The 24,866-nt window shown below is 47.0% G+C and overlaps 1 protein-coding gene across 2 annotated transcripts in view; it reads left to right on the top strand.

Moving 5' to 3' along the window:
* The first annotated feature begins 7,004 nt into the window (after window positions 1–7,004).
* Window positions 7,005–24,866, top strand: part of LOC110535171 (divergent protein kinase domain 2A) — a 98,414-nt gene continuing 80,552 nt past the window's right edge. The window contains exons 1-2 of one of the 2 annotated variants that reach the window (XM_036934663.1): window positions 7,005–7,099; window positions 22,274–23,147. In XM_036934663.1, the coding sequence (XP_036790558.1) occupies window positions 22,494–23,147 (654 nt within the window). In that variant the 5' untranslated portion in view covers window positions 7,005–7,099; window positions 22,274–22,493. Of the gene's footprint in view, window positions 7,453–22,273; window positions 23,148–24,866 lie in introns of both variants that reach the window. The other variant, XM_036934662.1, reaches the window with a different exon arrangement.

The following is a 24,866-nucleotide window of genomic DNA, read 5'->3' as shown; positions in this document are numbered from 1 at the left end:
ACTATCTTCTGTATACCACCCAAACCTTGTCACAACACAACTGATTAGCTCAAAAGCATTAAGAAGGACAGAAAGTCCACAAATTAACTTTTAACAAGGCACTCCTGTTAATTTAAATGCATTCCAGGTGACTAGCTCATGCCACTGGTTAAGAGAATGCCAATAGTGTGCAAAGCTGTCATCAAGGAAAAGGGTGGCTACTTTGATGAATCTCAAATGTAGAACACAATGAGTAGGTGTGTCCAAACTTTTGACTGGTACTGTATGTATGTGTGTGTATGTATGTGTGCGTGTATCTGTGTATTTTAATCTCTGGCACCAGTGGGATGGTAGCGTCCCATCTCGACAACAGCCAGTGAAATTGCAGGGCGCCAAATTCAAAACAGAAATCCCATAATTAAAATTCCTCAAACATACAAGTATTTTACACCATTTTAAAGATACACTTGTTGTTAATCCAACCACATTGTCCGATTTCAAAAAGGCTTTAAGATGAAAGCAAACCAAACGATTATGTTAGGTCAGCACCTAGTCACATAAAACCATACAGCCATTTTTCCAGTCAAAGAGAGGAGTCAAAAAAGCAGAAATAAAGATAAAATGAATCACTAACCTTGAATTATCTTCATCAGGTGACACTCATAGGACTTCATGTTACACAATACATGTATGTTTTGTTGGATAAAGTTCATATTTATATTTATATCCAAAAAATCTCAGTTTACATTGGCGCATTATGTTCAGTAGTTCCAAAACATCCAGCGATTTTGCAGAGAGCCACATCAATTTACAGAAATACTCATAATAAACATTTTTAAAAGATACAACTGTTATGCATGGAATTTTAGATCCACTTCTCCTTAATGCAACTGCTGTGTCAGATTTCAAAAAAGCTTTACGGAAAAAGCAAACCATGCAATAATCTGAGTACGGCGCTCAGACACAAAAACAAGCCACACAGATATCCGTCATGTTGTGGAGTCAACAGAAGTCAGAAATAGCATTATAAATATTCCCTTACCTTTGATGATCTTCATCAGAATGCACTTCCAGGAATCCCAGTTCCACAATAAATGTTTGTTTTGTTCGATAAAGTCCATAATTTATGTCCAAATACCTCCTTTTTGTTCGCACGTTTAGCCCAGTAATCCAAATTCATGAGGCGCGGTCCAGACGAAATGTCAAAAAGTTCCGTTACAGTCTGTAGAAACATGTCAAACGATGTATAGAATCAATCTTTATGATGTTTTTAACATAAATCTTCAAAAATGTTCCAACCGGAGAATTCCTTTGTTTTCAGAAATGCAATGGAACGCAGCTACCTCTCACGTGTGCACGCGTGATCAACTCATGCCACTCTGGCAGAGACCTTACTCAATCAGCTCTCATTCCCCCTTAGTTCACAGTAGAAGCCTCAAAGGTTCTAAAGACTGTTGACACCTAGTTGAAGCTATAGGGAGTGCAATATGACCCCATAGACATTGTGTATTCGATAGGCAATGACTTGAAAAACTACAAACCTCAGACTTCCCACTTCCAGGTTGGATTTTTTTCTCAGGTTTTTGCCTGCCATATCAGTTCTGTTATACTCACAGACATCAGTCAAACAGTTTTAGAAACTTCAGAGTGTTTTCTATCCAAATCTACTAGTAATATGCATATCCTAGCATCTGTGCCTGAGTAACAGGCAGTTTTCTCTGGGCCTGCTTTTCATCCGGACGTGAAAATACTGCCCCCTATCCCAGAGCTGAGAACCTTGACTCGCCAATTCCTCCTTTGGCCGCCTTTCCTTCCAGTTCTCTGCTGCCAATGACTGGAACGAACTGCAAAAATCTCTGAAGCTGGAGTCTTATGTCTCCCTCTGTAACTTTAAGCATCAGCTGTCATGAGCAGCTTACTAATCACTATACCTGTACACAGCCAATCTGCAAATAGCACACCTAACTACCTCATCCCCATATTGTTATTTATCTTCTTGCTCTTTTGCTCCCCAGTATCTCTACTTGCACATCATCGTCTACACATCTATCACTCCAGTGTTAATGGCTAAATTGTAATTATTTCGCCTCCATGACCTATTTATTGTCTTACCTCCCTACTCTTCTACATTTGCACACACTATAGATAGATTTTTCTATTGTGTTATTGACTGTACGTTTGCTTATGTGTAACTCTGTGTTGTTGTTTTTGTCACACTGCTTTGCTTTATCTTGGCCAGGTCGCAGTTGTAAATGAGAACTTGTTCTCGACTAGCCTACCTGGTTAAATAAAGATGAAATAAAAAAAAATAAAAAAATGAAATAAAAAGAGTTAGTTAGCACTCCCTTATTTCTGCTTGGTATAAAATGACAACAATGCCCTGCTAGCTGACTTACTTTTCCACTGTCGAAGCTGTTTTCCTGAAGCATTCTGACCAGTTCTGAAAGAACTCCCTGTGAATATCGTCATGCTGTGGATGTTTGGTCAGAATGTGTTATTGTAATTTGTTTGTTTTGAGAGATTCATTGCTAAGCACTTCCCCGCACAAAACACATTGTTGGCGCTCCTCGTTATTTCTCAAACTTTGAATGAAACCAAGAGAGAGAAACTCATCGCTGTATTTGCGTTTTATGGCGAGTGAGCTGTCAGAACTTGTGACTTTAACGCATGTGATGACCTGCGGTGAGTGATGACGAGTGAGAATGACAACTCATTGGATGACAGCGCATCATCTGAATATATAGAGTTCACTTAATATAGAGAACACATCACCCAGAGATCACATCACCCAGAGAACACATCACCTAGAGAACACATCACCTAGAGAACACATCACATAGAGAACACATCACCCAGAGAACACATCACACAGAGAACACATCACCTAGAGAACACATAACCCAGAGAACACATCACCCAGAGAACACTTCACCCAGAGAACACATCTCCTAGAGAACACATCACCCAGAGAACACATCACCCAGAGAACACATCACTCAGAGAACACATCACATAGAGAACACATCTCCTAGAGAACACATCACCCAGAGAACACATCATCTATAGAACACATCACCTAGAGAACACATCACCCAGAGAACACATCACCTAGAGAACACATCACCTAGAGAACACATCACCCAGAGAACACATCACCTAGAGAACACATAACCAAGAGAACATATCTCCTGGAGAACACATCTCCTAGAGAACACATCACCCAGAGAACACATCACCTAGAGAAAACATCACCCAGAGAACACATCACCCAGAGAACACATATTCTAGAGAACACATCACCCAGAGAACACATCACCCAGAGAACACATCACCTAGAGATCACATCACCTAGAGAACACATCTCCTAGAGAACACATCACCTAGAGAACACATCTCCTAGAGAACACATCACCCAGAGAAAACATCACCCAGAGAACACATAACCTAGAGAACACATCACCCAGAGAACACATCACCTAGAGAACACATCACCACATTACCCAGAGAACACATCTCCTAGAGAACACATCACCCAGAGAACACATCACCCAGAGAACGCATCACCCAGAGAACACATCATCCAGAGAACACATCACCTAGAGAACACATTACCCAGAGAACACATCACCTAGAGAACACATCACCAGGTGAACACATCACCTAGAGAACACATCTTCTAGAGAACACATCATCCAGAGAACACATCTCCTAGAGAACACATCTACTAGAGAACACATCGCCTAGAGAACACATCACCTAGAGAACACATCTCCTAGAGAACCGCAGACCACGTGTAACCATGCCACCTCAGGAACTCCACATCCGGCTTCTTCCCCTCAGACCACGTGTAACCATGCCAACCCAGGACCTCCACATCCGGCTTCTTCACCTCAGACCACGTGTAACCATGCCAACCCAGGACCTCCACATCCGGCTTCTTCACCTCAGACCACGTATAAGTAACCATGCCAACCCAGGACCTCCACATCCGGCTTCTTCACCTCAGACCACGTGTAACCAAGCCAACCCAGGACCTTCACACCCGGCTTCTTCACCTCAGACAACGTGTAACCATGCCAACCCCAGGACCTCAACATCCGGCTTCTTCACCTGCAGGATCGTGTGACACCAGCCCCCCTGACAGCTGATGAAATTGAGGATTACTTCTGTCTGTAATAAAGACCTTTTGTGTGGAAAAACAAATTCTGATTGGCTGGGCCTGGCTCCCCAGTGAGTGGGCTTGGCTCCCCAGTGGGTGGGCTTGGCTCCCCAGTGAGTGGGCTTGGCTCCCCAGTGGGTGGCCCTGGCTCCCCAGTGGGTGGACCTGGCTCCCCAGTTGCTGGGCTTGGCTCCCCAGTGGGTGGGTCTGGCTCCCCAGTGAGTGGGCTTGGCTCCCCAGTGAGTGGGCTTGGTTCCCCAGTGGCTGGGCTTGGCTCCCCAGTGAGTGGGCTTGGCTCCCCAGTGGGTGGCCCTGGCTCCCCAGTGGGTGGACCTGGCTCCCCAGTGGCTGGGCTTGGCTCCCCAGTGGCTGAGCTTGGCTCCCCAGTGAGTGGGCTTGGCTCCCCAGTGGGTGGGCCTGGCTCCCCAGTGGTTGGGCCTGGCTCCCCAGTGGCTGGGCCTGGCTCCCCAGTGGCTGGGCCTGGCTCCCCAGTGAGTGGGCCTGGCTCCCCAGTGGCTGGGCCTGGCTCCCCAGTGGGTGGACCTGGCTCCCCAGTGGCTGGGCTTGGCTCCCCAGTGGGTGGGTCTGGCTCCCCAGTGAGTGGGGTTGGCTCCCCAGTGAGTGGGCTTGGTTCCTCAGTGGCTGGGCTTGGCTCCCCAGTGAGTGGGCTTGGCTCCCCAGTGGGTGGCCCTGGCTCCCCAGTGGGTGGACCTGGCTCCCCAGTGGCTGGGCTTGGCTCCCCAGTGGTTGGGCCTGGCTCCCCAGTGGCTGGGCCTGGCTCCCCAGTGGCTGGGCCTGTCTCCCCAGTGGGTGGGCCTGGCTCCCCAGGGGCTGGGCCTGGCTCCTCAGTGGGTGGGCTTGGCTCCCCAGTGGGTGGGCCTGGCTCCCCAGTGGGTGGGTTTATGCCTTCCCAGGCCAACTCATTGCTGCTCCCCTGTCCAGTCATGTGAAATCTATAGATTAGGGCCTAATACATGTATTTAAATTGACTGATTTCCCTATAGCAGCTGTAACTCAGTTACATGTTGCGTTTAAATTTTTGTTCAGTTTAATTAACATGTAGTATTGCATGTAACATTGACAGTTCAGATCACATGTTAGTAGATTCAGATTCAACTGTGTTGGATGCTTTCGAATGAGTCTAATTTGCCAGAATCTGTGCGATTTTCTCAAATATTTTACAAACAACTAAAATATCCATACATTTGAAGGATACGAATTCAAATGTGCTACAAAAATCATCTTTCTTAAAAAATTGCTCCACAAAATATCGCTAACAAAAACAGAATTATATCAGCTGGTGATTGTAGCGTACATTGCGCACCCTCAAGTAGTATCGCGATGACTCCAGTAGATGGCGGTAAACACAAAGTAATGCGAGGTGAATCTCATGCTGCTGCTGTGTCAGGGACAGTTCTGTAGTTATGCTGTGGATAATGTTGATTAGATGCTGTGAATAATTAGTACATTCACACCACGTAGTGCACAACGACAGCTTTGTTCAAAAATACTTAAGCTGAGGTTTTATACAAATTCAGAATATGAAGCATAGATAATTACCAAAGAAACAAAGCTACAAAACTACATATAGGGAAGCTAATTAAACCAAAATACACACAGGTGAAACTAATAAGACAAAACCAACAGACAAACGAAAAAGGGATCGGTAGCGGCTAGTAGGACGGTGACGACGACCGCCGAGCACCGCCCCAACAGGCAGGGGAGCCAACTTCGGCGGAAGTCGTGACACAATTAAACTGGAGATTAAAAAAGAAATAGAAAAGGTAAACACAAACACCAAATCCACAAAGACAAACACACCAAATATTATTTTCCCATTTGTACTAGGCCCTATCGTGTGCAATCCTATCTCTCCAAAGCATGGAGATCCAACTAGTCTGAGGATCATATAGAAGTCAATGAAACATTCATGGCCTGGTTCTCTCTGCATTCCCCTGGTTCTCTCTGCATTCCCCTGGTTCTCTCTGAATTCCCCTGGTTCTCTCTGCATTCCCCTGGTTCTCTCTGCATTCCCCTGGTTCTCTCTGCATTCCCCTGGTTCTCTCTGAATTCCCCTGGTTCTCTCTGCATTCCCCTGGTTCTCTCTGCACCCCCCTGGTTCACTCCACAGATGTTACTCTTTCTGCAGGATGGCCCCCTTCCTTCCTCATCTAGGATCCTGTCCAACTCTGCCTTTGCCGCTCCTGATTCTGGCCCAGTTTCATGCATCATCGGGCAGCTACATGCCCTGCCACAGCTGTCACGCTGTCAAGGAATGCAGCGAGCAGAAAGATGCATACATTACCGCAACATTGCCCCATACAACTCAACTCTATGTATCTGACTGTCAGTCACATTATGTCCACATTACGATGCTGTCTCTGCAGTAGACCAAAGCTAGAGGAGAACTGCATTGCAACACTTTATTGGTAACATTAGAAAACAGATAAATAAAGGAATACATTATGTTTTAAGAACGGATATATACACATATGTATTATCATAACGTCAACCTAATTATTATTCACCCCCCCCCCACACACACACACATTTTTTTTTGCCTCTTCAGAAGACAGAAAGAGATAAATCAATGACTGAGCTGCAACTTCTTAAAGCTCAAAATTGCCATAGTGTAATTTATTTCATAAAGTAAAGCACAGTCCAAAAAAAACAACAACATTGATTTGGATAAAAAAAAGAAAGAAAAAAAACCTATCCTCAAGGCAGCTCAAAATATACAAACGGAGGAAAAGTTAAGGCTATTGTGACAAAGCTGCAGCGGAGACAACTTTAGAGTATTCGCTTAGCAACCCGTGTCGTAAATCGACGACGACGGTCGTAAACAGTAAGGTTTCGGGTGTTGAAAAAGTCCGAGCGGAATCTATTGTGGAGATGTTGGAGACAGAGAGACAGAGGAGACAGAGACATATTGTTCTTCTACGGAGCTACACGCCGAAACCGGTAGAAAAATGGATACTAAAAACACGACATTTCACTAACTGCAACTATTACATTTGGTGAAATCCGAAAGATCCTGTTAGACGAATGGGTTTATTATTAAGAGCCGACATCACAACTGTTACTTTCACTAGCTAGCAGGCTAGCAGACTAGCTCCAATGGCTGCATGCTTGGAATGGATAGCTCGTTGAAACTATTCTCTAGTAAGGATTTATATTGTCAATGGAATAAACATCATCATCTCGTCGTCGTCGGTAATATAAAGTAACGATCTCCGTAGAGTGATTGTCTCGACTGAACGGTACCGTTCACACACCGCGGACACAACAAGAAACAAGAAGAAAGTCACATACAGGTTTGTTTCACAGTTCTGACCGTCTTTTGCAGAACTATACTTGATGACCAAGCCATTGTCAAGTGGACTGTCTCAAGGTATCTAGTTTGAGCGAGTTTATGTTAATCGGATGAATTATTAATTGGCTAAGAGATGTAAATGATTTATCTAAGACCTCTAAAACAGATATTGCGGTACAGAAGCATAGCCAGTTTGCTACTCATTTCAGTTCAAGGGTCTTTATTGACATGGGAAACGTATGTTAATATTGCCAAAGCAATGTAGATGCTATACAAAAGTGAAATAAACAATACAAATTAACAGTAAACATTTTAACACGTAGAAGTTTCAAAATAATAAAGACATTACAAATGTAATATTATGTCTACTATATACAGTGTTGTAACGATGTACAAATGGTTAACTCTCTCAATAGGAATGGTCAGTGTAAACTAGATGAGGGGTAAGGAAATGGGTAGACTAACTAACCAGTCACTTCTGGTGGCTCCTAACAACATTCTTTAACACCTATGTTGAGTACAGTATAACTATCATGTTGTTTTCTGGTGACATTTGACAGTAGGCTGTTTACTAGGCTACACTGTCACATCTCATTTCATCTGGAGCCAACAATAACTTCCAAAGTAAACTTTTGTTGTTGTCCTTTTCCTGAAATGGTGTAGTTAAATACTCCAAAAGTCAATTAGCAATTAAGACAAGATTTATATAACTAACTCTGTTATCCAGCTGCCTCGTAATATTCATCTATGACATGTCAACTGTTGATACTATGGTCATTGTGACTACAATGTTGAGGTTAACTAAGAAGGTTCTATTGAGAGACAGCCATGCTTCCGTTGCAAAGAACAGACAGCCTTGCAAAATGGTTTCACATTTCTTGGCGCAGTTTTTAGGCGCTTGAGACCACGTAACTGGATTCCAGTGAGCCAACCTCGAATTCGATCGCGATCGAGCGATATTAATCTCTTAAGAGAGAGTGTGTGTGTGTGTGTGTGTGTGTGTGTGTGTGTGTGTTCGTGATTGCATGTGGGCACCAATCAGGGAGGGAAAAAAATCTCACTTTGAAAATCACACCAAAAAATAAATAATCTTACTTTGTGATTGCCAATATCAACATATGTGCATGCATATCAATTATGTCTTCTTTAATAGTCTCTTTAAATGGAGAAAGTGAGATTTTTAAAAATTCATCTTTTTAATTTCCTGGAAGATGAAAATGAGATTCTGTGGTTATCCGGGATGAATCACAAACGGCCGTGATTGGGAGTCCCCATAGGGCGGCTCACAATTGGCCCAGCGTCTTCCTGGTTTGGCCGGGGTAGGGCCGTCATGATAAATAATAATTTGTTCTTAATTGACTTGCCTAGTTAAAGGTTAAATAAAAAAATTTAAGTGCATTTATATTTAGCTGTTTTCAGAGATTCACATCTCAGCGACTAGAGAACTAACAATTCTTCCACAACAGGGACACTGACAGAGGGCTTTTTGTGTTGCTGTGGTGACTGGCCAGTCAACTATATTCTCTCTCCCTGTCGCGCTCTCAACTCTCTCAATTCAATTTCTGACGCTTTTATGGCATGGGAAACATGATTTAAATCAAGTGAAATAGGTAATAAAAAATGAATAGTAAACATTACACTCACAAAAGTTTCAAATGAATAGAGACATTTCGAATGTCATATTCTGGCTATATACGCTTTCTCTCTTCCCCCCCCCTGTTGGGTACAACTCAGAATAGGTAAATATTTAACCACTTCCCCTGGAAGAAGAGTTCAGTCACTGTTTCCGTTTCACTGTAACTCAGTGAACGTATGAGCTTGACATGACTGGATGTAATGCATGTCCGTTCTACAGAGATCTAAATAGCTGAAGTCATTTTTTGTGTACTGTATTACCTGGGGACTCCATGTTGATTATCTTTCCAGAATACGTTAAGTCCCTGATTTTTATACCGTATTAACTAAAGCTGCATAATCCTCTTTTTGTCAGACGCAGATATTCTTTAATGACAGATTGTGTACTCTAGAAAGGGCCAGTCTGATGCATGTTTTACTCTAGAAAGGGCCAGTCCGATGCGTGTTTTACTCTAGAAAGGGCCAGTCCGATGCGTGTTTTACTCTAGAAAGGGCCAGTCAGGTGCGTGTTTTACTCTAGAAAGGGCCAGTCAGGTGCGTGTTTTACTCTAGAAAGGGCCAGTCAGATGCGTGTTTTACTCTAGAAAGGGCCAGTCAGATGCGTGTTTTACTCTAGAAAGGGCCAGTCAGGTGCGTGTTTTACTCTAGAAAGGGCCAGTCGGATGCGTGTTTTACTCTAGAAAGGGCCAGTCAGATGCGTGTTTTACTCTAGAAAGGGCCAGTCAGGTGCGTGTTTTACTCTAGAAAGGGCCAGTCAGGTGCATGTTTTACTCTAGAAAGGGCCAGTCAGATGCGTGTTTTACTCTAGAAAGGGCCAGTCAGATGCGTGTTTTACTCTAGAAAGGGCCAGTCGGATGCGTGTTTTACTCTAGAAAGGGCCAGTCAGGTGTGTGTTTTACTCTAGAAAGGGCCAGTCAGGTGCGTGTTTTACTCTAGAAAGGGCCAGTCAGATGCATGTTTTACTCTAGAAAGGGCCAGTCAGGTGCGTGTTTTACTCTAGAAAGGGCCAGTCAGATGCATGTTTTACTCTAGAAACGGCCAGTCAGATGCGTGTTTTACTCTAGAAAGGGCGTGGGGTCGAGGCTATATGAAACTAATCTAGCAGTTCTAAGAAACAAACTTAAACAATATCCCTGCCTAGTGCCTCTGCAGGCATGTCCAGCTGTTGATGTATCTGAATCAACAGCCTAACTAAACTAAACCGCGATATACAGTGCATTCAGTAAGTATTCAGACCCCTTGATTTTTTCCACATTTTGTTACATTACAGCCTTATTCTAAAATGGAATGGACAGTTTTTTTCCCCCCTCATCAATCTACACATAATACCCCATAATGACATCACAATACCCCATAATGACATCACAATACCCCATAATGACATCACAATACCCCATAATGACATCACAATACCCCATAATGACATCACAATACCCCATAATGACAAAGCAAAAACAGGTTTTTAGATATTTTTGCAAATGTATTAAATATAATAGAAGACAAGGCTGTAATCGCTGCCAAAGGTGCTTCAACAAAATACTGAGTAAAAGAGTCTGAATACTTATGTAAATGTGATATTTCAGTTTTTATTTCAGGTTTATAAATGTTTGCAAATATATAAATTATCTTTTTGTCATTATAGGGTATTGTGTGTAGATTGATGAGCGGGAAAAACGATTTAATCAATTTTAGAGTAAGGCTGTAAAGTAACACAATGTGGAAAAAATGTATGTAATGTAAAATGAAATGGAAAAGATTAGCTGGCTAATCACTAGGGCCTGGGCTAATCACTAGCGCCTGGGCTAATCACTAGCGCCTGGGCTAATCACTAGCGCCTGGGCTAATCACTAGCGCCTGGGCTAATCACTAGCGCCTGGGCTAATCACTAGCGCGTGGGCTAATCACTAGGGCCTGGGCTAATCACTAGCGCCTGGGCTAATCACTAGCGCGTGGGCTAATCACTAGCGCCTGGGCTAATCACTAGCGCCTGGGCTAATCACTAGCGCGTGGGCTAATCACTAGCGCGTGGGCTAATCACTAGCGCGTGGGCTAATCACTAGCGCTTGGGCTAATCACTAGCGCGTGGGCTAATCACTAGCGCGTGGGCTAATCACTAGCGCGTGGGCTTGAGAGGTTGTTGATGAGACCTGTGTTAGTTTTCTATAGCCTAATGCCTGCTACAAGACATTAGTCATTATTAGTGAATGATGATTTTGTATGGTTCTGGTTAAATTTGTTACAAAAAAGGGCGTTTTCATAGACTTGAAAGTCAGATCATTGATGATTGGGGAGAAAAAAAAATGTTTAAACAATTTTGATCAAATAAATAAATAATTATTGGGTCTGTGGTTGTGAGAGGCTTATATTTAGCCTAGGTATAATTTCACAAGCCTTGAATTCATAAAAATGATTGCTGACTGTTTGAAATGAAGTGTATTTGACATTTTAATTGTACAGTAACTCTCTTATTTAGAGAACAAACAACGATGGAGATGTGAATGGAGTCATGATTTTGTTAGGCTATATCGCCCACCCTTAGTTCGAGCGTGAGATGAATGGAACATCGTTTGTTTGGGGACGTGGCTAATTGGTGCTTATATTTGGAGGACTCAAATTTTCCATTACAGGTGTGTGTTCTTGTCTCCTCATCCATCGGTGTCTGATGCTGGGAGTCTAGCTGGAGGAGCGGACTGAGGCTTCTCTCTCTGATTTAATGTTTTTGTGATTTAAAATATAGTATTAACTCCCCAAGTCGATGGCCTTGGCATCTGTAGTTCTCCCCATTCCACTTCTCGTTGGGGAAAATGACTGCAGTAGTGAATCCATTCTCATCGAGATTGACAACAGTTGCTTTATCCTGCCTTTTATCCTGCCTCTTCGTATCTTTGATCAGTTTACTAGATTACTCTCTCTGTCTCTCTCTGTCTCTCTCTGTCTCTCTCTGTCTCTGTCTGTCTGTCTCTCTCTGTCTCTGTCTGTCTGTCTCTCTGTCTGTCTCTCTCTCTCTCTTGGTCTCTCTCTGTCTCTCTCTGTCTCTGTCTCTGTCTCTCTCTCTCTCTGTCTCTCTCTCGCTCTGTCTGTCTCTCTCTCTGTCTCTCTCTCTGTCTGTCTCTCTGTCTGTCTCTCTGTCTGTCTCTCTCTCTGTCTCTCCTTGTCTCTCTCTCTCTGTCAATTCAATTCAAGGGCTTTATTGGCATGGGAAACGTGTTAACATTGCCAAAGCAAGTGAGGTAGATAATATATAAAGTGAAATAAACAATAAAAATGAACAGTAAACATTACACATACAGAAGTTTCAAAACAATAAAGACATTACAAATGTCATATTATATATATATACAGTGTTTTAACAATGTACAAATGGTAAAGGACACAAGATAAAATAAATAAGCATAAATATGGGTTGTATTTACAATGGTGTGTGTTCTTCACTGGTTACCCTTTTCTCGTGGCAACAGGTCACAAATCTTGCTGCTGTGATGGCACACTGTGGTATTTCACCCAGTAGATATGGGAGTTTATCAAAATTGGGTTTGTTTTCGAATTCTTTGTGGATCTGTGTAATCTGAGGGAAATATGTCTCTCTAATATGGTCATACATTGGGCAGGAGGTTAGGAAGTGCAGCTCAGTTTCCACCTCATTTTGTGGCAGTGTGCACATAGCCTGTCTTCTCTTGAGAGCCATGTCTGCCTACGGCGGCCTTTCTCAATAGCAAGGCTATGCTCACTGAGTCTGTACATAGTCAAAGCTTTCCTTAATTTTGGGTCAGTCACAGTGGTCAGGTATTCTGCCGCTGTGTACTCTCTGTTTAGGGCCAAATAGCATTCTAGTTTGCTCTGTTTTTTTGTTAATTCTTTCCAATGTGTCAAGTAATAATATTTTTGTTTTCTCATGATTTGGTTGGGTCTAATTGTGCTGCTGTCCTGGGGCTCTGTAGGGTGTGTTTGTGTTTGTGAACAGAGCCCCAGGACCAGCTTGCTTAGGGGACTCTTCTCCAGGTTCATCTCTCTGTAGGTGATGGCTTTGTTGTGTCTCTCCTTGTCTGTCTCTCCTTGTCTGTCTCTCTCTGTCTCTCTCTCTGTCTCTGTCTCTCTCTCTCTGTCTCTCTCTGATGGGAGGAGTAACGATGGGAGGAGTAACCTAGCCATACATGATGTTATCTAGTCTCACGACGCCTTGTTCACACGAAGTCATTTTGCACCTTCTGTTCTTGTTATCGTTGCTAACCTTCTGTTATTCTGTTTAAAGGGTAACCTGTTGCCCCCTTGGTTCTTCTGGTGTCTTGTCTTTCTCTGTAACAAGCTGTTTTGTTTCTCCTAACATCCCGCTTACTTTATGAGGAGTCGGCCTCTTCTCTCCTCTCCGCTGTGTGAGGAAGTCGGCCTCTTCTCTCCTCTCCGCTGTGTGAGGAGTCGGCCTCTTCTCTCCTCTTCGCTGTGTGAGGAAGTCGGCCTCTTCTCTCAACTCCGCTGTGTGAGGAAGTCGGCCTCTTCTCTCCTCTTCGCTGTGTGAGGAAGTCGGCCTCTTCTCTCCTCTCCGCTGTGTGAGGAAGTCGGCCTCTTCTCTCAACTCCGCTGTGTGAGGAGTCGGCCTCTTCTCTCAACTCCGCTGTGTGAGGAGTCGGCCTCTTCTCTCAACTCCGCTGTGTGAGGAGTCAGCCTCTTCTCTCAACTCCGCTGTGTGAGGAGTCGGCCTCTTCTCTCAACTCCGCTGTGTGAGGAGTCGGCCTCTTCTCTCAACTCCGCTGTGTGAGGAGTCGGCCTCTTCTCTCAACTCCGCTGTGTGAGGAGTCGGCCTCTTCTCTCAACTCCGCTGTGTGAGGAGTCGGCCTCTTCTCTCAACTCCGCTGTGTGAGGAGTCGGCCTCTTCTTTGATTTCTGTTCTCTCTGTCCTGCTTTCTATTCTCAGCATTCATTCATTTAGTGCCTTTCCATGCTTCAGAGAGCCAGGGTTAATATAGCACCGCTTCAGAGAGCCAGGGTTAATATAGCACCGCTTCAGAGAGCCAGGGTTAATATAGCACCGCTTCAGAGAGCCAGGGTTAATATAGCACCGCTTCAGAGAGCCAGGGTTAATATAGCACCGCTTCAGAGAGCCAGGGTTAATATAGCACCACTTCAGAGAGCCAGGGTTAATATAGCACCGCTTCAGAGAGCCAGGGTTAATATAGCACCGCTTCAGAGAGCCAGGGTTAATATAGCACCGCTTCAGAGAGCCAGGGTTAATATAGCACCACTTCAGAGAGCCAGGGTTAATATAGCACCGCTTCAGAGAGCCAGGGTTAATATAGCACCACTTCAGAGAGCCAGGATTAATATAGCACCGCTTCAGAGAGCCAGGGTTAATATAGCACCGCTTCAGAGAGCCAGGGTTAATATAGCACCGCTTCAGAGAGCCAGGGTTAATATCGCACCGCTCCATGCTTCAGAGAGCCAGGGTTAATATAGCACCGCTCCATGCTTCAGAGAGCCAGGGTTAATATCGCACCGCTCCATGCTTCAGAGAGCCAGGGTTAATATAGCACCGCTCCATGCTTCAGAGAGCCAGGGTTAATATAGCACCGCTCCATGCTTCAGAGAGCCTGGGTGCCCAGAGACTTTTCTTCTTCACCTTCTGGCAGCAGTTCTGTTGTGATGAGGTAATTTGGCGCCCACTCCAAACGGTGATTCCTTCGTAGTGTACACTAATGTAAGTGCCCTTAACCCCAGTCCCAGGCTTGGGCTACATGCCTTCCCTCCATCTCTCCCTGGTTCTTGGCTTGGGGAGAATGGGACCCACCTTGAGTTCTTGGGGCCTCTAATTCGAAACACAAGTTCTGTGGGCAGGATGAGGTCGGTTCAAATGAAAACATTGCTTTAAGTTTCACTGCCAGTTGTATTAGGATAGGGTACATCTGTATTACAATCAGCCGGGTCTGGATTCAATCATGGACTCTTATCAACCATATCCAAGCTGAAAGTACTTTAACACATTCAGCCAGTTATTTATTCATTCATTCATTCAGCCAGTCATTCATTCAGCCAGCCAGTCATTCATTCATTCATCCAGTCATTCATTCATCCATCCAGTCATTCATCCAGCCAGTCATTCATTCATCCAGTCATCCAGCCAGTCAGTCATCCAGTCATTCATCCAGCCAGTCAGTCATCTCATTACTCTGCTGTTTTCTGTGTAAGGTCTCTTACAGGGCTTGTTTCAGACTTCCTCTCCTTAGCAGGCCCTGTGGGGTCAGAGGTATGGTTGTGTAGTATCCAGAGTTTCATGCCTTCATACTGTTCCTGTACCTGTACCATACCAGAGTATATGGTATTACTGGCAGTGAACACAAGGGGTGCTATTTCTTTTCAAATGTATTTATTTTTTAAAAATAACTTATGCACAAAACAAATGTAAGCAGCAGGGATCTAGTTACAGGAGAGGTTAGATTGTCTCTGCTGTAACCAAGAAGCTTGGTCTTGCTAGCTAGCCAAACCAAACCGTAGCTAGCTAGCCAAACCGTAGCTAGCTACCCAAACCAAACCGTAGCTAGCCATACCAAACCGTAGCTAGCCATACCAAACCGTAGCTAGCCATACCAAACCGTAGCTAGCTAGCCAAACCGTAGCTAGCTAGCCAAACCAAACCGTAGCTAGCCAAACCGTAGCTAGCTAGCCAAACTGTAGCTAGCTAGAGCCCTGAGCTGGAAATAATGTGTAGCACCGAGCTTTAGTTCACCCCAAACCCCCCAAAATTATGAAAATGGCGTTATTTCAAAGTACCCCGGTATACAGTAGGCTTTTTATGGTTTCCTGGCCATGCCTAGTCAGGTGGCTTTGAAGCATCTCTCTCCTCCAACAGCCAGAGGTTAGAAGTTAGCCCTGGTCTCTGTCTGGTTAGGCCTGGTCTCTGTCTGGTTAGCCCTGGTCTCTGTCTGGTTAGCCCTGGTCTCTGTCTGGTTAGCCCTGGTCTCTGTCTGGTTAGCCCTGGTCTCTGTCTGGTTAGCCCTGGTTTAAGCTTGGGTGCTATCCAGATGTTCATGTCGTCATACAATCCTTTTCTCATGCTGAGATTTCCAGTATTACTGGCTTAATACACGAGGTGTCAGAATGCCCATTGGGTTTCAATTACCAGAATGCAACACAATGAGCACAATTAACAGCAGACAGCTCTGACTGATGTGTAGCTACTTTTCTCTGGTGCTTTTCTCGGAGTAGCCGGCCTGCTTTTCTCGGAGTAGCCGGCCTGCTTTTCTCGGAGTAGCCGGCCTGCTTTTCTCGGAGTAGCCGGCCTGCTTGTCTCGGAGTAGCCGGCCTGCTTTTCTCGGAGTAGCCGGCCTGCTTTTCTCGGAGTAGCCGGCCTGCTTTTCTCGGAGTAGCCGGCCTGCTTTTCTCGGAGTAGCCGGCCTGCTTTTCTCGGAGTAGCCGGCCTGCTTTTCTCGGAGTAGCCGGCCTGCTTGTCTCGGAGTAGCCGGCCTGCTTTTCTCTGGTAAAAGGCAAGATGAACTTCAAGCAAAACATTAGGAAATGTAGTTCGCTCCATTCTGTCTATGATAAACATTAGAAATGATGGCCGTGCGTCATTGTAGCAAACAACACCTTGCTTTTTCACTGAGCGCATTTTACTCGAGTAGTTAATTAAGAGACAAACAGTGTTGCACTTCTGTCATCTGATGAAATGAAGCTATTTCCTGCCGAATGTGTCGCACTAATGTATTTTCTGTAAAGGAAAATTGTAATTGCTTTCTCCTGTTGTACTATTCACAACAAACACAGTGACAGGCTCAACTGTTCTGGGGAACTACTCTGATATCCCCTCCTGATGTGGGTCTGAACTCTGATATCCCCCTCCTGATGTGGGCCTGAACTCTGATATCCCCCTCCTGATGTGGGTCTGAACTCTGATATCCCCCTCCTGATGTGGGTCTGAACTCTGATATCCCCTCCTGATGTGGGTCTGAACTCTGGATCTCTTTGCTCCTCGTGGAGCTCCGTGCCACACGCTACATGTTACTTGAATAGAGATCATATCATGCAGGAGATGTTTAACCGCCTCCACCGCAGCCGGCGTCCTCTCCACTCTTCTGTTGTAGGAAGCAGCCAGGCAGCCGTCCCTTCTGAGGCTTCTTATCGACATCAGTTTTTACCTCTTGTGTTCGTGCACTATCTCTCTCTTGTTCTCGTTCCCTTTCTCCATCTCTCTCCCAATCTACTTACCCTCTCTCTTACAATCTCCCTCGTCCCTGTCCCCGTCCCCTCCCCCGTCCCTGTCCCCCCCGTCCCCCCCTCCCCATCCCCGGTCCCTGTGTCTGTTGAATACGAATGCAAAGTTTCGATATGAGGCTTTTTTTTTTTTTTATGTAATAAAATGCTCAGACAGTATTAAATCGCTGGTGTTGTGGGGGGGGGGGGGGGGTGTAATATGGAAATGCTCAAAATATGAATAGTTTATTGCTCTGTGTACCGTGCTCAAGGCAATGGTTCCACGTGATCTCATGTGCACCTTGGAATGGATATAGATTCTGCCAATTAGTTTGCTCAATGAAATGTCATTTAGAATACAACTGGCAAACGAGAAATTGTGCAGGAGTCTTTCTTTTTTTTCCTTCTCCGTGTTGAGATAACCAGATTTATTTTACGTGAAGCCAAGGAAAAATGCAAAGCGGCACTGCTAGATGGGTGCATAATTTCTCAAATCAGTAATTCTAATGTCTTTTTAGCTAGTCTGGTGGAATGGGGGTTGAGGAGGAGAGAAGTGCTGCAGGGTGACTGTTTTCAGCTTGGCTCCTTTACGTAGCATTACAGGAAAGTAATGGGGACTGGACCTGCTGCAGACAGAGAGGTGTGGCGTCCTGTGTGTCTGCTCTCTTCGCTGCTCCCAGTGCCGTGTCACTCCCTGTCTCTTGCCATGTCGACGAGCGCCGTACGGAGGTCATCGACACGCATTAATCACACTAGCTGCTAGCTCCTCTCCTGCTCGTTAGCTGTTCCCTCTCTAGTTAGCAGCGGCCCTAATAGCCATGTCTTAATGAGCTCTATTTGAGAATGGGCAATTTTCATGGTCAAAGCCATTGTGAATTTAACAAAGCCACTTCATCAGTCTTCTAGTATTGCTATTGAACAGATCGGGAGCTACTGCTCTGCTGCCTCGTGTCTCTATCAGCGACCCAGATCAGGAGCTACTGCTCTGCTGCCTCGTGTCTCTATCAGCGACCCAGATCAGGAGCTACTGCTCTGCTGCCTCGTGTCTCTATCAGCGACCCAGGTCAGGAGCTACTGCTCTGCTGCCTCGTGTCTCTATCAGCGACCCAGATCAGGAGCTACTGCTCTGCTGCCTCGTGTCTCTATCAGCGACCCAGGTCAGGAGCTACTGCTCTGCTGCCTCGTGTCTCTATCAGCGACCCAGGTCAGGAGCTACTGCTCTGCTGCCTCGTGTCTCTATCAGCGACCCAGATCAGGAGCTACTGCTCTGCTGCCTCGTGTCTCTATCAGCGACCCAGATCAGGAGCTACTGCTCTGCTGCCTCGTGTCTCTATCAGCGACCCAGGTCAGGAGCTACTGCTCTGCTGCCTCGTGTCTCTATCAGCGACCCAGGTCAGGAGCTACTGCTCTGCTGCCTCGTGTCTCTATCAGCGACCCAGATCAGGAGCTACTGCTCTGCTGCCTCGTGTCTCTATCAGCGACCCAGGTCAGGAGCTACTGCTCTGCTGCCTCGTGTCTCTATCAGCGACCCAGCTTGACGGGCTGACGGTCTGTGCAGAGACTTTGTTAGGGGGCTTGTAATGTGAGGTTATTGCTATGTCAAGCCTGGGCTTCTCTCTCCCTTTCTGGTGTTTAGTTCTTATCAAGCCGCCTGGCTTTTAATTTCTGACTCCCTACAAGAACATGGCTAACAGCTCCCCAGGTGATCCTCCCCAGGTGAACCTGGCTAACGGCTCCCCGGGTGAACCTGGCTAACGGCTCCCCGGGTGAACCTCCCCGGGTGAACCTGGCTAACGGCTCCCCGGGTGAACTTCCCCGGGTGAACCTGGCTAACGGCTCCCCGGGTGATCCTCCCCGGCTGAACCTGGCTAACGGCTCCCCGGGTGAACCTGGCTAACGGCTCCCCGGGTGAACCTGGCTAACGGCTCCCCGGGTGATCCTCCCCGGGTGAACCTGGCTAACGGCTCCCCGGGTGATCCTCCCCGGGTGAACCTGGCTAACGGCTCCCCGGGTGAACCTCCCCGGGTGAACCTGGCTAACGGCTCCCCGGGTGAACTTCCCCGGGTGAACCTGGCTAACGGCTCCCCGGGTGAACTTCCCCGGGTGAACCTGGCTAACGGCTCCCCCGGGCGAACCTTACAGATACATCAACATTACCCCCCTCAGGACCAAACCATCTGTTTCTTTCAGTCTCTCCCTGTCTGGTTATCTCTCTCACTCTCTCTAGGTCTTTGTTCTGCTGTTCCTGTAGTGACACCAGGCTCTTTTATACCGTCTACTTCAAAGCTAGATTAAAACCATCCAGGGCAACTCTGCTGATCAAAGGTTAAACTCCTAAGGTTATCTTCTGTGATGCACAGAGGGCCGGTCCTGTTCCATTTGAAAGGGAGAACCAATATATTTGCTTGTGCTAGTGATTAGCCCACGCGCTAGTGGTTAGCCCACGGAAGAGGGGCTTGGTGTGGGGGGGAGGGGCTCGGGGGGGGGCTTGGTGTGGGGGGGAGGGGCTCGGGGAGGGGCTCGGCGTGAGGGGCTCGGTGTGAGTGGCGAGGGGAGGGGCTCGGTGTGAGTGGTGGGGGGAGGGGCTCGGTGTGAGTGGCGGGGGGAGGGGCTCGGTGTGAGTGGCGGGGGGAGGGGCTCGGTGTGAGTGGTGGGGGGAGGGGCTCGGTGTGAGTGGCGGGGGGAGGGGCTCGGTGTGAGTGGCGGGGGGAGGGGCTCGGTGTGAGTGGCGGGGGGAGGGGCTCGGTGTGAGTGGCGGGGGGAGGGGCTCGGTTATGAGTGGTGGGGGGAGAGGTGTGTATAAATCAGAAGGTGGACTCAGAAGGAGATGAGACCAAATAGACGAGACAGAAAGTGGACATAAACGCTCAGAAAAACAAACAAAAAACAAAACTTGATTCTTGCCATGCAGGCATTTGGAATATTTTGCTTAAGTATACATTTTGAATTAATCCAAATAATTTGATATATCGCCCAGCCCATGTGGGACATCGCCTCAACGTACCAACATTTAAAATAATGTTTTATTGGAGGTTGTGGGCCATCTCGTTTCTGTATAGAAGGAGAGGGGCTGTGGGCCATCTCGTATCTGTATAGAAGGAGAGGGGCTGTGGGCCATCTCGTTTCTGTATAGAAGGAGAGGGGCTGTGGGCCATCTCGTTTCGGTATAGAAGGAGAGGGGCTGTGGGCCATCTCGTTTCTGTATAGAAGGAGAGGGGCTGTGGGCCATCTCGTTTCGGTATAGAAGGAGACGGGCTGTGGGCCATCTCGTTTCTGTATAGAAGGAGAGGGGCTGCGGGCCATCTCGTTTCGGTATAGAAGGAGAGGGGCTGTGGGCCATCTCGTTTCTGTATAGAAGGAGAGGGGCTGCGGGCCATCTCGTTTCTGTATAGAAGGAGAGGGGCTGCGGGCCATCTCGTTTCTGTATAGAAGGAGAGGGGCTGTGGGCCATCTCGTTTCGGTATAGAAGGAGAGGGGCTGTGGGCCATCTCGTTTCTGTATAGAAGGAGAGGGGCTGCGGGCCATCTCGTTTCTGTATAGAAGGAGAGGGGCCGAGGGCCATCTCGTTTCTGTATAGAAGGAGAGGGGCTGTGGGCCATCTCGTTTCTGTATAGAAGGAGAGGGGCTGTGGGCCATCTCGTTTCGGTATAGAAGGAGAGGGGCTGTGGGCCATCTCGTTTCTGTATAGAAGGAGAGGGGCTGCGGGCCATCTCGTTTCGGTATAGAAGGAGACGGGCTGTGGGCCATCTCGTTTCTGTATAGAAGGAGAGGGGCTGCGGGCCATCTCGTTTCTGTATAGAAGGAGAGGGGCTGTGGGCCATCTTGTTTCTGTATAGAAGGAGAGGGGCCGAGGGCCATCTCGTTTCTGTATAGAAGGAGAGGGGCTGTGGGCCATCTCGTTTCTGTATAGAAGGAGAGGGGCTGTGGGCCATCTCGTTTCTGTATAGAAGGAGAGGGGCTGTGGGCCATCTCGTTTCGGTATAGAAGGAGAGGGGCTGCGGGCCATCTCGTTTCTGTATAGAAGGAGAGGGGCTGCGGGCCATCTCGTTTCGGTATAGAAGGAGACGGGCTGCGGGCCATCTCGTTTCTGTATAGAAGGAGAGGGGCTGTGGGCCATCTTGTTTCTGTATAGAAGGAGAGGGGCTGTGGGCCATCTCGTTTCGGTATAGAAGGAGAGGGGCTGCGGGCCATCTCGTTTCTGTATAGAAGGAGAGGGGCTGCGGGCCATCTCATTTCTGTATAGAAGGAGAGGGGCTGCGGGCCATCTCGTTTCTGTATAGAAGGAGAGGGGCTGCGGGCCATCTCGTTTCTGTATAGAAGGAGAGGGGCTGTGGGCCATCTCGTTTCGGTATAGAAGGAGAGGGGCTGTGGGCCATCTCGTTTCTGTATAGAAGGAGAGGGGCTGCGGGCCATCTCGTTTCTGTATAGAAGGAGAGGGGCTGTGGGCCATCTCGTTTCTGTATAGAAGGAGAGGGGCTGTGGGCCATCTCGTTTCGGTATAGAAGGAGAGGGGCTGCGGGCCATCTCGTTTCTGTATAGAAGGAGAGGGGCTGTGGGCCATCTCGTTTCGGTATAGAAGGAGAGGGGCTGTGGGCCATCTCGTTTCTGTATAGAAGGAGAGGGGCTGCGGGCCATCTCGTTTCTGTATAGAAGGAGAGGGGCTGTGGGCCATCTCGTTTCTGTATAGAAGGAGAGGGGCTGTGGGCCATCTCGTTTCGGTATAGAAGGAGAGGGGCTGCGGGCCATCTCGTTTCTGTATAGAAGGAGAGGGGCTGCGGGCCATCTCGTTTCTGTATAGAAGGAGAGGGGCTGTGGGCCATCTCGTTTCTGTATAGAAGGAGAGGGGCTGTGGGCCATCTCGTTTCTGTATAGAAGGAAGCCCAGAGATGAGGTTATTATGAATCAAAAGAGACATATGGAGTAACTGTTGTGAAATGTATCCTTGTATTTCGCTGGCGTCTTGTGTAATGTTCTCCTCTCTCTCTTTGTCTCTCTCTGCTTGGTTGCAGGCTCACCGGTCGAGGCTCAAGGTTCAACAGACACAGACGGGGAGAACATGACTCACAGACCTGTGCCAGATCTTGGCATGGGGCCAGTGTGCCAGCCTCACCCCTACCAGGCCCTCTGATGCCCCAGTGAAACATGACCGAGAGGCTGTGAGGCTAGGATAGCCACCCCGTCCCAACAATACTCTCAACAGTTCCCCTAAACTCTCCATCCTGCCCCACCATGCTGCGTTTCCTGCCTCTGAAGCTGGGTCGTCTCTACCGTTGTCTGAAGCTTCTGCTGGTGGTGGGTCTGTTTGTTATCCTCCTGATGAACACCCACAACCTGTTCGCCTCCTTCCAGAAGAACGAGCTGACGGACCGCCGGTTCATCAACCTCAACAAGTGCCCCGCCTGCTTCGGCACCAGCTGGTGCAGGAAGTTCATGAACGGCCAGGTGTCTTTCGAGACCTGGGGACGCCTGCGCTTCCTGGATGTCTTCAACGTCAAGAACGTGTACTTCGCCCAGTATGGAGAGCCGCGCGAGGGGACGAGGCGCGTGGTGCTCAAACGCCTGGGATCCAATCAGGAGCTGGCGGACATCGACCAGAAGATCTGTAAGAGAGCTACTGGCCGCCCGCGCTGCGACCTCATCCAGGCCATGTACAAGACGGAGTTCGCCAGGCTGAACGGGGACGTGAGGCTGCTGACCCCTGAGGTGGTAGAGGGCTGGTCTGACCTGGTGCACTGCCCCTCCCAGAGGCTGCTGGACAGGGTGGTGCGACGTTATGCCGAAACCAAAGACTCTGGCAGCTTCCTGCTGAAGAACCTGAAGGACACCGAGAGGATGCAGTTACTGATGACCCTGGCCTTCAACCCTGAGCCCCTCCTACTACAGGTAGGAACTAAGGCCTTTTTAATTCCCTGTTCTCTTCTCGTGTTTCCTCTGTGTTACTGTATTTAAAAGGTTAAGGTGTTTTCGTTGTTTCCTATTGGTTATTACCTTCTGATTGAGATGCAGTGTTAAGCCTGCTGACATGTTTTAGAGAAGCCAGGTGCCAGTTATACTGTTAGGTCTTTTCCCAGAGCTCTACAGTGTGAGAATTTCACCAGAATGTTCAGCTTAAAAATGTACGTGTATAAACTAGGCTTGGGCAGTATACCGTATACTGGGATATTGTATAAACTAGGCTTGGGCAGTATACCGTATACTGGGGTATTGTATAAACTAGGCTTGGGCAGTATACTGGGGTATTGTATAAACTAGGCTTGGGCAGTATACTGGGGTATTGTATAAACTAGGCTTGGGCAGTATACCGTATACTGGGGTATTGTATAAACTAGGCTTGGGCAGTATACTGTATACTGGGGTATTGTATAAACTAGGCTTGGGCAGTATACCGTATACTGGGGTATTGTATAAACTAGGCTTGGGCAGTATACCGTATACTGGGGTATTGTATAAACTAGGCTTGGGCAGTATACCGTATACTGGGGTATTGTATAAACTAGGCTTGGGCAGTATGCCGTATACTGGGGTATTGTATAAACTAGGCTTGGGCAGTATGCCGTATACTGGGGTATTGTATAAACTAGGCTTGGGCAGTATGCCGTATACTGGGGTATTGTATAAACTAGGCTTGGGCGGTATACCGTATACTGGGGTATTGTATAAACTAGGCTTGGGCAGTATACCGTATACTGGGGTATTGTATAAACTAGGCTTGGGCAGTATACTGGGGTATTGTATAAACTAGGCTTGGGCAGTATACTGGGGTATTGTATTAACTAGGCTTGGGCAGTATACCGTATACTGGGGTATTGTATTAACTAGGCTTGGGCAGTATACTGTACCGTTGAAACTATTTATTTTGAAGTTTCTTTATTTCTATACAGAACCAGTCAAAGGTTTGGACACCTACTCATTCAAGGGTTTTTATTTATTTTGACTATTTTCTTATTTCTCTCAAATGTTGTGTATAAATGTGTGTACATCCCTGTTAGTGAGCATTTCTCCTTTGCCAAGATAATCCATCCACCTGACAGGTGTGGCAAATCAAGAAGTAGGTTAAACAGCATGATCATTACAAAGGTGCACCTTGTGCTGGGGACAACAAAAGGCCACTTTAAAATGTGCAGTTTTGTCGCTTCCAACACTCCCTCGCTACATATTCGTCGCCAGACCCACTGGCTCCAGGTCATCTACAAGTCCATGCTAGGTAAAGCTCCGCCTTATCTCAGTTCACTGGTCATGATGGCAACACCCACCCGTAGCACGCGCTCCAGCAGGTGTATCTCACTGATCATCCCTAAAGCCAACACCTCATTTGGCCTCTTTTCGTTCCAGTTCTCTGCTGCCTGTGACTGGAACGAATTGCAAAAATCGCTGAAGTTGGAGACTTATCTCCCTCACCAACTTCAAATATCTGCTATCTGAGCAGCTAACCGATCGCTGCAGCTGTACATAGTCTATCGGTAAATAGCCCACCCATTTTTACCTACCTCATCCCCATACTGTTTATATCTATTTACTCTTCTGCTCTTTTGCACACCAGTATCGCTACCTGCACATGTTCATCTGATCATTTATCACTCCAGTGTTAATCTGCTAAATTGT

This window comes from Oncorhynchus mykiss, chromosome 11, assembly GCF_013265735.2.
Source record: "Oncorhynchus mykiss isolate Arlee chromosome 11, USDA_OmykA_1.1, whole genome shotgun sequence".
NCBI lineage: Eukaryota > Metazoa > Chordata > Actinopteri > Salmoniformes > Salmonidae > Oncorhynchus > Oncorhynchus mykiss.
This window is presented reverse-complemented; position numbering and strand designations above follow the sequence as displayed.